The following is a 12,700-nucleotide window of genomic DNA, read 5'->3' on the forward strand; positions in this document are numbered from 1 at the left end:
CAGTGCCCCGGCGCCCTACACGGCTCTGGARCGCGAACTTTCCCCTTTTGGACCTMARAGCTGTGGGACACCGCCAGCAGGACCCAGTGATCCCCACGACCCGTTTGGAAACCCGCTAAGGACAAGGTTATTAAAGCAAACACGGGCGGTGACCGCAGCGGGGGCTGCAGCGGCTCTGTGAGGGGAGGCCGGGGCTGCCCCAGCCGGACACGGCCGGTTCCAGCCGGACTCAGCCGGATCCAGCCGGACACAGCCGGTTCCAGCCGGACACAGCCGGTTCCAGCCGGACACAGCCGGATCCAGCCGGACTCAGCCGGTTCCAGCCGGATCCAACCACCCAGCGCAGGACACGGCTGCGCCCAGGGCCGGGTCAGCGCTGGGGAATATTTTTAAGAAGGGACAAAAAACACTGCCCCGCAGAGTGACAGAGAAAAACCGGGAGAAACAGCCCTGGGAACACAAAAGGAGAAGGAGGGGAGAAGGCAGAGGAGTCGGGAATGAAGKAGAGAGGTTGACCCTGAGAAGAAGAGGAGTAGGAGGAAGATGTTCAAGTTTCTTTCTTTTTCACCAGCCAACTATATTAATTGGTAATAAAGAATTTTTTCCTCAAATCAAATCTGTTTTGCCTATTGTGGCAATTGGCAAATGATACTTAAGCGTAGAAGTAKCTGTCAATTGCCAGCTGGAAGCAGTGTTAGGAATCCTCTGGTCAGTCAACTTGGCTAGTTTCTCCTGAATTTCACGTCTTGCTTTTTTTTTATTTTTTTTATTTTTTTTTTGTTAGTGTTGCTATAGTCAGGTGTGAAGACATGCCACAAGAAGCATGCAGGAGACTTGAAACATTCTTATGAATTGCTGATGCTTCTTTTGCCCATTCAGATGTGCTCACCCAAATAGTAAAGTTCCATTGGAATTAACTGCAGTCTACCAAACATCTCAAGCACAATGCAGAGTAAGATCCCACACAGTCATCAGAAACCATAACTCATCCCAAAGCCAATATTCCGTGCTCTCTACATTGAGAATTATCCCAGTTTTTTCAGTGGAAAATGAACTTGCCATTCCATTGTCAAAGAGTGTTTTAAATCAAAAATGGTTGTYTAAGATCACAACCCTTACTTCCATTAAGCATAATTTACCTGGCTGTCAGGTTGATTTGTACATAAATGGGTCTTYCCAGAGCAAGAGTTGAAGAAAACCCTAAGTCCTTCTTGGAGAATGCATCAATACTGCCTAACACCTAAGTGTTTTATGATGGTTAAGAGTGAAACAAATCCTGGTTATTATGTGTTCTTAATTTTTAGCCAAGAATTACTGGGCCAGCAACCTTGAGAGACATAGGAGAAACAGCAACAAACATCTGTGTATTTTACTGCTACTGTCTTGAAGGCTGGTAACAGAACTGAAGAGCTCTGATGTTGTGAAAGCATTACTGAAGTCAGCCAACACCATAAATAATTATTGCTAGAGGTCTTACCAGAACTCAAGGTTGCTCAGTAAAAAAAAAAAAAATGTTTTGTAAAAGACTTAGATTAAACTGATTTTATCCCTAGTTTGCCCAGAATATGGAAGGTCACAATAAGAGTCTGTAAACCTGCTGCTCTTTACAGTGTAGTTAGAAACTAAACTGGCAAACCTGCATGGGAATATCAAAAGGTTATGAGACAGGGTTAAACCACAGCACTCACACCATGTAGCCCTGCCACACAGCATAAGCAAATATGGCTGTAGATTTTATATGGAGAAGTCCACACGATGTATAAACACTGTTACATGTCTTCATTTCAAAATAAATCAAGAAGTAAAAAAAAAAAAAAGAAACAGAACAGAAGTTCTCAATAATTTACAGAAATATCAGGAAATGAACCATCACTTGGAGCATTACAGGGTATGTTGACATTAGTGGTCTGGAACAGGAGGATGTTTAAAAGATTAATTTCTTAACTGTGCTTTGTTCCCATCACAGTGCGATCTTAGACTGTATAAATTGTATTCTTTCTGGATGAAATTAAACTGAAAAATGTGTTCCATTGATGAAATTAAACTGAAAAATGTGCTTCAAGAGTGTACCAGATGCAGTTTCAGTGGCTTTCAATCCACACAACCACTCTTGAGCTATGCTGAAGTTAACTCTGTCCCAAACACAGTGTTGATGACAAGGYATCAGGACCAATTGTTCTTCTGCTCACATTTATTGCTGCTGTGCCACTCTGTTTTCTAAAAGGCATAACCATCAGCTGTTAGGCCTATCACCAGTAAGTTCAAGCAGAGGCACTTTCTACATCTGCTGCATCTTTGCTTGTGGAACTTTTGAACAGCATTACACCACAGCCTGCCTCATATTGTGGAGGAGAAGTTCACTTAGCAAAGGTATTATGCTAAACAACTATAGGGTTTTCCAAACTTTTCTATTAAACTAATCTAAGATTAAACCAAGGACTAAACTGTAATTGCAAATGACATTCCATTAGCTGATGAGCTACTGTGGATCAGTACAAACTTTGTATACAATGAGGGAAAAGGGTTTTGTAGCACTGAAAACTTCAATTGTGCTGAAGCTGGAGAGACTGATCAACCCTCAAACGGGTAACTTGTTCATCAAATAGCAGATKAATGAACTTTGTACATCCCAGCGTCAAGCAGCATCTTATTTCTCAACCCATAGCTAACACAGGAATAAACCAGTGCCATTGGAATTAAGCACAAGTCTTTTCTTGTATGCTGCATCATTAATGTAGAACTATAATTGACAAATATGAAACCCCAAGCTAACATCCTGCAGAGCAGCTTTTCAAACCACAAGTGTAATTTGTTAAAGTGATTAAAACCGTTTTAAATTCCTTTGTCTAGTTGTCTGTGGAAACCGCGAAGTTAAAAAAAAAAAAAAAGAAAAAAACCAACATTTTGAGTTTGGTTGGTACYAGATAGGAGCCATATCAGGAGCCTTAGGCAGGAGCTGCATCAGGTTTGTGTGATGGTTTACTACCTCTCTTTCACGTCTCCATTCTCTTTTTTATAAACACACACAAAATACACCTTTCCTTCAGGTGTATGGGTTAACAAGGACCCTCTTAATATCAAATATAAAGAAAAGATAAAATTATGTTTGCTAGCCCCAAACTTCATTAATGAGACAACAGGACAATGTGACTACATAAAAAGTTTATTTGATTAGTACAGGTCCTAATATAGCAGTTAAACATCATTTGGCAGTCAATTTATTTCCTAATTCAGTAATAAAAGTGCAGCCTAGTTATAAAGGCACAGTCACTGATGTCCAGAAGAACTGGCAAGAGAACCATCTCCCTTCTACTTTTTTTAAAACCACTTGTTTCATTTACCAAGTGATATTAAAGAACATATGAAAATCTGACCTGGATCTCAGAACAAAGTCCTCAGAAACAGCACAACATGCTGAAGCTATCAGTCAGCTTACTTTTCTCTTTTTTTGCTATTCCACAAAGTGTCTAAGAAGACAGTGTTCTTGCTGCCATTTCACTTGCTTGAAATTACCAGAAATCTCAAGTTGAATGAAGGAGAAAATAGGCTAATACTGAAGTGTTATAAAAGTTACCTGCCTACTGTATTTTGTGTGAGAGCATGAGCTCCTGCCCATTGAAATGCCTCTCGAACACCCCTTCACCTTCCTTCATAGTGTAATTGGACATGTGCAATCTGGCAGTTCTCTTACAGCCTGTGGCCACACAAACTAATTTGCTTTTATATCATAATACATGCGGAGAACTCTCCTCACAGTCTCCACATATTTATCATCGGGAACTGGCTTCCTCTGGCTTCCTGGCTCAAGAAATTTCTTGATTGTGGGGATGCTGCTGATCCTTGCTTTAAATGCCTAMAAGGCAAACAGTAAGTACATGGTATTTAAAGAACAGAAAGTAACACAAGAAAAAAAACCTATTTTACTGATTTGTGTAACATCCTTTAACAAGCTGTACATGGAGACAAGACAGGAAATATGATTTTAACTGTAGATGAATTTTACTCCCACTCACTTCAACCCTTTTATTTTCCACAGTAACAAATCAGCCCTCTGTCTTGTATTGATATGGGATGAAGTTTTAACATTATCTGTGGTTTATGAGTATATTACTCAGATCAGTTCTTGTGATCCAGAAAGTGTCTTCTGCTTAAAAGTATCACAGAACTGTGAGGAGAGGCAAAAAAAGAAAGGGGGAGGGGGTGTGCATTTCTTCAGATGTGTACAGGAATTCCTTCAGAAAATAACAGTTTCTATAGATGAAACAACTTACAAGGCTCTTCCGAAAACAGGAAAAGTAAGACTACAATGAAAAAGTGACAAATGTTTTGTGGAATTTTCTACACAAAACAGACTTTGAAATATCACATTTACGGCCATATGAACATCTTGTCAGTGCAAAGTACCTGTAATTGAGGGAAGCCTGAGAGCACATCTGACTTTTTCTCTTCTACCATTAAAATGGCTTCAAGAAGGTGAACATCTGCCCAGCTAAAATTGTTGCCAACGAGGAAGTCTTGCCCATGGTCTTTCAAAACCTAGGAATGTCATAGATCAAAACACTCAGGTGTGGACAGCCAGCTGAGGTTCATGTTTTCAAAATGCAGAGGCACATCTTCTTTGACAATACTGTCTCCTTTTCACCCTTCTTTCACATCCAGCTAACAGGAGGGAACAGGGGATGTGCCAGCAGCCACTGACCATGTTACAGCAGAAATCWAGCATGCCAGGGTTTTTCTTACCCATCCTTTCTCCTATAGCTAGGTAGATAACCCTGTGTACTGGACTAAGGGTTAGACAACTCCTTGCCATTCMCACTTTTCAAGTCTAATGTATCTTAACTTTTTCTATATGTAGTCAGCTTCAGTGGGAAAATAGGGAACATAGAAGAGAGGTGATCAGCCTAAAGCACTGGGGCTAAGATGCAACAAGTGGAATCTAGGGCAGAATGCACTCTTGCAACTACCTATAGGAGACCTGGCAAAATGGAAAACTGTCTTCTCTTTAATCTTGAAAACAGAGAGGCACCTGTTCCTGCCTGATCATCCTGTCTGTGCATATTAATTTCCATTGAGAGTACCTCTAGCATCCTATTTCTMAAAGTATCAGTTAGAAAAACACCAAGATTCCAGTATGGCTAGAAGTCAGCAGTGATAGCAGTGTACTATTGTATTAAAAAAAACCCAAAACCACAATGTATTTGAAACGTTAAAGAAGACAATTAGTACTGCTTTTACAATGCAAGTTACTGTGGTGGGTTGACCCATCAACTGGACACCAGGTGCCCATCAAACCTGCTCCATCACTCCCTTCTTCACCTTGACATGAGGGAGAAAATACATCAAAAGGCTCCTGGGTTGATCCACCTCAACTTGTCTGATACTGCTGTGACACCCCACCAGCTGACAGTCTGGATGTCCTGGTATAAAGTACTGCACTGACACTTTTGCTTCTGGTTGTGGTGAAATACCCAGTGTTCCCATTGTCATCCCTCCAGAATCAGGGAAGAAAATSATCCTCCTACATACCTTTTCATATACTGGGAAATACCTGCTTGTTGCCTTTTGAACTATAAAAGCACGTTGTTTCTCTTTATCCTCCGCTGATAAGAAAGGGAACATCAAAATGAAGCCCATAAGGTCATCAGTTCCTCCAACATACATATCAATCCTTAAAATGAAAGAAAACAAAAACCTTAAATAGAAGGTACTTCAGACGCAGAATTACCTTATGCTTGTTTTAGAATAGTAAAAATTAGTAAAAATTCAATTTTCCATCCCCCTCATGGAAATTATTTCTGCAATTAAAAAAAAATATATCACAGTCTGAGTCTTGTATTTGTAGTGGTTTTGGCTCTTTCCTTGCTTCATTGTGCAAGATTAAACAGGATTGCACAGAGATTAAGGGTATAACTCTGATGTTGCAGATCACTTCAAAATCACCAGAGAAACACACAGCACCAGAARGAGTCATTACATCCTGACTTGTCTGGATGCATTCCACCTTCTGAATTGCAACAGAAGTCCAAGTAATGCCAAATAGATTAATAATGAGGTTGGAAGTCTGAAGAATACCAGATTCTTCGTCCAGCTAAATTATCAGTACTGCAGTTCTTCAGATTGTCTATTTTCCAGAGCTACGAGAGCAGGTTTTGTACTGTAGATGGGCATTTAAGATGCTACATACTGACATAGCTCAATCATTTTTTTCTTCATAGACACAACATCAAGATGTAATTTCACATGGATGTTATTTCATACCAATAGTTTTTCAACAGCTTTTAGCTGTTCTTTCCCCAGCTCCCAAAGAYCTAAACTACGCACTTTTTACAGTGCAGTGGGACATCATGCAATCACAGATAATGTCACTGRCAGCTCTTGTTTTGCAGCCAAATGTTAAAAACTAACCATTTCTTTCCAGAGTTTTCTGATTACAACAGTAGTTCAGTAGCTACATGCCAGTCACCGCTTGAATACCTGTGTCAGGCTGTATTAATCTTTCATTAAGGCACAATAAACCCCWGCCTCAAATATTTTTATGTGAAAAGTATCTGAGTTAGAACAAATAAGTCGGCTTGCATGTAACTGTGGCCTCTCCAGCTCACTGCAAGTTGTGGATCACTGAGGCACACGAGTGATTCTGTGTGTGTGCAACTATGAAATTAATTCTAGATGCATCTGAGCTACTCTAATAAGTTTAAGAAGAGTAATACTATTACACACAAGGCTCTTTCCTTTAGGTCYTTCCCATAGAGGTTGTACTTTGCTGCAATGTAGCTGAGGATGGCTCTGGTCTGCACCATCTTCATCCCATCGATCTCYACCATGGGCACTTGCTGAAACATCAGGGATCCACCTAAAAGGAAAGACACACATTATTCTACTGATCTAGTAACTCCACATCACATTTCTTGCTGTCTTCAGAAGATTGTTGCTTTTATGGTCAGCTTGCTGAGGGTAGTCACTGTGTTAAACTGGAGTTCTTCCACGCAAAGAATAAATTACAGTTTGTGAAAAAAAAATTAAACTGAAAAACACAATTATTCTGGGTACCATCCTTCCTTAAAAAAAAATTCACTGAAGTTGAAGTACAGCAGCTTTTAGAATGAAATTGAAATGCAGTAGAGACAATCATAGTAAACATCTCAACCAAGTAAAAAWTGTTGGGTTCTAAACAATGTACAGAGATTCTGTTCCATTATTCAAACACTATTTGAAGCAAATGTTAGATTCACAGATTTCTCTCTTATGACCAATTTTTAAACTAAATCAGGACATAAAATGAAASTTTGGRATWTTTTCTAATTATTGAAGCCYRTGGTTAMGTTTGTGGGACCAGGTGGGATGGGTAGACAAATAAATAGAAGAGTCCAGAGGCCTGGGAAACCCTTCAGYTGGAAAGATATTCAGTTTGCAATTTCATCTGTAYACATATGGAAAWAACAGCCTCTGCAGYWGCTTGCAGCCCTCAGCTTTACTCCYTTTACTTTACWTTCTMTTCTGTGTGGAAAGGGAGTCYCACACAATCTTCAAAGAMTTCATACATCTTTTCTAAGTCTGGYCACATGSTTYTCTTGAGATTTCACATGGACTCACCTTGCAGGAGCTTCTCATATTGCTCTCGGGTTTCCAAAAACTCTTCTTCAAACTGACAAAATAGAGAGARGAAAATGAGCAAGTAATAATCTTTTCACATTTCTAGAAGAGATAAACTTTTTAAACACAATAAAAGGAAAATAATTACATCATGGTTCCTTCCATTACAGATATTGCTCTAAAAGAGAACATATCCAGGACAGAAGTGCTGGTAAAATCTCTTGGACTGTCATACTTGATAAATGCTGCTAAGGGCAACCCTAGCAAAACAGGCAATAAGAACTAGAGTGAGGATGGTTTGTTTGGTATTGAACAGGCAATTTAATTAACAATAATCAACAACACAATAAAGCTGTCYTTAAAATGCTTTCTGGAACATGGAAAAARGCTATGCTATGGGAAATTTTGATTTGGGAGCTAGACAGGAACAAATTCTTCAGAAGTTAAAGCTTTTACAAAGTAATGTAAARGTAGCTTACTGTAGAAGTTTGCTGAATCAGCATCTCTCTTAACATCTGTGGTACTCATATTAGTCCTTAAGAGTTACTCTACTAGGGAAACCCCAGAAGATTAGGCATATTACTATATTGCCAATGTTCAACCATAGAAGTGTGATCACAGTCTAAAATTCAGAACCCAGGTTTCTGCTGACGAGAAGACAGAAAAAGAATATTCCAAGGAAAAATGTAGGAATTGGTACCCATAATAAGGGGTATTTTTAAATTAAAAAAAAAGAGAGAGAGGGACTTAAAACACAGGAACAAATGATGGAGAGACACAGACAGTTCTGTCTTCTGTAAGGCTTTCAAATAAAGACTGGTGGTCTTTTTAAAAAACTTGTACTCCTTGATACACTACACAAGAAACTGTATCCACTGTTACAGCTTATTGTATAAAAGAGGACCCTCAGCAAATACTAGTTCTTTCTGTCCTCAAACTCTATTACGAGTTTACCACCAAGATGAATAGGAAATGAATAAATTATATACCAATCAGAAATAGTTATTTTAAAGTGGTATCTTGCTTCTCTGTTTTACCCAAATACTTTTCCTCCTGCACAGAGATTTCCAATTTCCCTACACATGTGGGTCAATTTGCTCACTTCACTCTGCTAAGCTTCATCTAAATGATGCAAGACACAACATATTTTGTGTTACAGCTTGTTATGGAGGATGCAGCCAGTGGAGTGAAAAATAAAGCAAAAATCTCTGTGTGAGCATTCAACTGAAAACAGAAAGACTASAGAAAGTAAATTGCTGTTTTACTTGGCACAGATAACACTTGTTATGCCAGGAACACATCTATCAGCTCAGCAGCTCTGGGTCACTAATCAAGTACTTAATTAAGGATTGCATTCTTGTGTTAAGCAAGAATCTGTTATACAGTGTCACTGCTCAGAAGACATGTAACTTGAATCCATGCTTTTGTGTCTAAAGTAAAAGTATTTAATTACACTGAATACCCAATGCTCCTTTATTATTGCATTATTGCATCTTGGGATGCCTTTTCTTTTTTGACTAATATCATGTGATCTGCCTTAAAGACMAGCTTACCAATGTGCAGCTGAAAGTTAAAAGCTCTAAAAACAAACCTCRACCCCGGCTGCAGCCAACAACCAACGAATCGACTCCATCTTGCCTCTTCCATCAAAGTAGTAAAGTTTMGGTTTTCCAGACATGACTTCAAACTTCCTGTTACCTAAAACAGTTATAAGAGATTGTAAGTTAAATACACAAATAATGCAGGAATAATGGTTCACAGGTCACTCACACAACAAAAATGTAAGTTAATTTTTGACAAAATATTTCAACAAAGTTTCACTGTAAAGTGATTATATTGCTGCACAGTCAAGTCAAATTATTTCACAGACTTTTCATCCCCCTGAAATTCAGGAAAAGTAAGCATCAAGTTGCTAAGTAGGAGATAAGAGAAAAAAAAGAATTGCCCCTAAGAAAATCCTTAAAAATTTATAAAATGTAAGTTTKAGTACTAAAGTTTCACAGACACCACTGAAAGCCAAGTCTTGATCAAAGAGAAGAGGCAGTGGACCAGGTTTCCAAAAGTGGCAGACCTTGTGTCAAAGAATGCCAAAAGTATCTAAACATTAATTCTACATATGATTAAGTGAAGCATGGGAATGTATTTTAAGCCTCTTGCTTTTTTTTTTTCTAGCTGTAGTGATCCAGCCTTCAGTAGAAACTTCAGAAAAATGGCCTGTTTCTCCTGTAATAATCCAGATTAAAATACAGAGATTCAGTGTTACACTACTTAGCCTTCTACAGGTCGCATTTCTTTCTATTAATAAATCCTGTTGCTATGCAAAACTTTATGGACTTTTCAGTTGATCAAATATACCATGCTTTGCAAGAGCACTTTAGTTCTTTAATGAAATCATAAATTAAGCTATTAATTGTTTTGGGTTTTTTTTTAAAGAGTAGTGTTTAGGTCTCAGCAGGAACTGAATTCCACTGTRGAGCCTAAGCCAAGAGAGCAATCAAATTTCATCATACTGGCATTTCATATGCRGAACTCCACAACAGCAARTCCTTGCTGCAACTGAGAGCTRTTTTCCCTTTGTAAKGAGATTTCTTGTCACTTCAATCCACAGTTCAAATAATTCGGGAAAAGAGGCTGTTGGCATGCAAACAATAACCCCCAGTTTTCAATGTTCCAAGGGTTCCTTCATAAGCGGAGGGAAAAAAGACCTTGAGCACGCACAAAGTGATCCGCTTGTTAGCCAACAGGCATGAAAAGAAAACACAAAATATGAAACTACATCAGACCATGGGAATTCAAACGAGCCAGGCTATTTCACCCACGCCTGCTCGGGGGCCTCTAATTGCTCCTAGGTAAGTCACAGGGAACTAAAACACTGCCAAATAGTATCTCTACTGCTGATAAATATAGCAGTGAATTAGAAACACACAAAAAGACAGAAGAAAAGTATCAGTATGAACTACATACAAGAACAGAATGAAACAGGAGCTACTCGTAATACAGCTATATTCACAGAGAAAGAAGAAAAAAGACAAAGGTGATTTTTAACTTGTAGCTAAAAAAAMCTGAAGATACAGAAAAGTCACTTTTCCTCAGTGCACCTTCCAGAGACCTGCTCTTAGCCGGCCAGTAGACAGATCCCAGGACATAAACAAATCACTGATGCCCAGAACACCTCAATGCAGAACAGGCAAAWGGAAGATAAAGGCATAGTGAGTGCTTGTCTTGAAAACACCAGGGGATCAACAAACTTTCAAGTGAGCTGTAGCATCCTAGGTTCCTAGGACTCAGCCTGCCATGCCATACTGGAAGGGAAAGTCCGACTTGTGAACTGAAATCTGRTGGAAAGAACACCCTTTCTAGGTGATGGGCAAAGAGCTTCTTCCTTCTCCACCCTTCATCAGGAGGGAAAGTGGCAATTTGCAGCCAGAAGCCTCAAGTGCTGTAAGCGGCTATCCATTCCCCTCAGCCTGACACCTCAGCAGCAAAAGGGAATTTGGGAAAAGCGTGCTCCCTTGCTGTGYTTTATGAAAGCCATCTGGACTAACRGGGGGAATGAGGGAACATGAATATCAGTGCAAGAAGCGATCGCTGTCACGCTAGGAGAACACGGACCAAAAGAACATCAGTGAAGTGGCCCAGGGGACAGCTGTGCCTGGCAGGTCCCCGCAGATCCAGGACTCCAGGGCCCGATTTTCCCTGCCTGCTTTCAACACCCCAACAGCGGTTTCACTGCGCACCCGCAACACCAACCCGGGGGCACATCCGTGCTCAAGGTGTGACAGGCAGCAGCCCCCGGGGCCATCAGCTCCCASCCCTCCTGGGGACAAGCTCTTGGCAGACACGGGATGACAAGCGGGACAGGGAGAGCCCGGGAAGGGGAGCGGATCCACGGCTCAGCCCTGAGCCCGGCACAGACTCCGCTTCCCGCTTTAACTGAGCCAAGCGAGCCACAGGCAGTGGTTGGCGGGGGGGGACGGGATGAGAGAAATCCCAGGGGCCCGCATTACTCACAGACACGGAAGATCAGAGCGATGATACCAAGCGAACACACGGCGCCCCAAAGCAGAGCACTCCCGCTGTCCCGCTTATAGCAGCTACCGCCGCCGGGCCCTCCCCGCCCCGCCCACGGGGCCGTAACTAGCKGAACAACTGCCAATAGGAAACCAAAACTCTGCATATTTGCAAAGGCTTCTGGGAAGATTTGTAACCCAAAGAATTTCGCTAAAACCTTTAAACTGGTTAGGAACCCGTTTTTCTCGGAAGGTTTTCTCGTTGAAGAATGATAATCCTATGCGCTGTGTTACGGGAGTCTTGAGCCTAGTCAAGCACCATAACGTGAAGAGCATCGAGGATATCGAGGTATAAATATTTCCGTGCGAAATGTATTTGTCTGGATGTGAGGGCGATCTGGCTGCGACATCTGTCACCCCATTGATCGCCAGGGTTGATTCGGCTGATCTGGCTGGCTAGGCGGGTGTCCCCTTCCTCCCTCAACGCTCCATGTGCGTCCCTCCCGAAGCTGCGCGCTCGGTCGAAGAGGACGACCTCCCCGATAGAGACGGTACCGTTCATCGGTCAAGGGTATACGGTAGCTGCGCTCCCCTGCTAGAACCTCCAAACAAGCTCAAGGTCCATTTGTAGGAGAACGTAGGGTAGTCAAGCTTCCAAGACTGCAGACACATCCAAGTGAGGCGCTGCATGGGGCAGTTTGCCATTGTTTTGCTCTCAAAACAGGCACCATGTTGGTTTCAGTTTGCATATACGAATATGCACGTTCCTCTTAACTGAGGGTGAGTTCACTGAGGATGTGTGCAAATCCTGTCTTTTATTTCACTTYATCGTTTCTCCAGTTTCCGCAGTCACCTACAAATCCGTGAGCTCCTCACTCCCTACCTGGTAAAACCAGGAATCCTTGCACACRTAAACGTATTTTTCACCTAGTTCTGCATCTGTGCAAATGGTTTTCAGCCCACTTAAAACAACTAACAAAAGGTCTGGGTTTGTAAATGTAAACTAACTTCAGCTTCTATGCCTTGAAAGCCAGGGGAAAAGGCTGAAAGAGAGGTGATACACTGAAAACAACTTGAAATAAATATAGAAATAGAAA

General features: G+C 40.9%; 1 protein-coding gene across 1 annotated transcript; it reads right to left on the reverse strand.

The window, feature by feature from the left end:
* Positions 1-3,152: 3,152 nt before the first annotated feature.
* On the reverse strand, positions 3,153-11,679 carry LOC130577086 (glutathione S-transferase 3). The gene is made up of 7 exons (XM_057372194.1): positions 11,605-11,679; positions 9,185-9,291; positions 7,594-7,645; positions 6,721-6,853; positions 5,527-5,668; positions 4,405-4,536; positions 3,153-3,853 (listed from the first exon to the last, which is right to left on the reverse strand). The coding sequence occupies exons 2-7, from the start codon at positions 9,269-9,271 to the stop codon at positions 3,710-3,712; spliced, it is 690 nt and encodes a 229-aa protein (XP_057228177.1). The 5' UTR covers positions 9,272-9,291; positions 11,605-11,679; the 3' UTR covers positions 3,153-3,709.
* Between the last annotated feature and the right edge of the window lie 1,021 nt (positions 11,680-12,700).

The sequence above is a fragment of the Malurus melanocephalus genome, unplaced genomic scaffold, assembly GCF_030028575.1.
Source record: "Malurus melanocephalus ecotype Western Australia unplaced genomic scaffold, MMel_1.1 scaffold_166, whole genome shotgun sequence".
Taxonomy (NCBI): Eukaryota; Metazoa; Chordata; class Aves; order Passeriformes; family Maluridae; genus Malurus; species Malurus melanocephalus.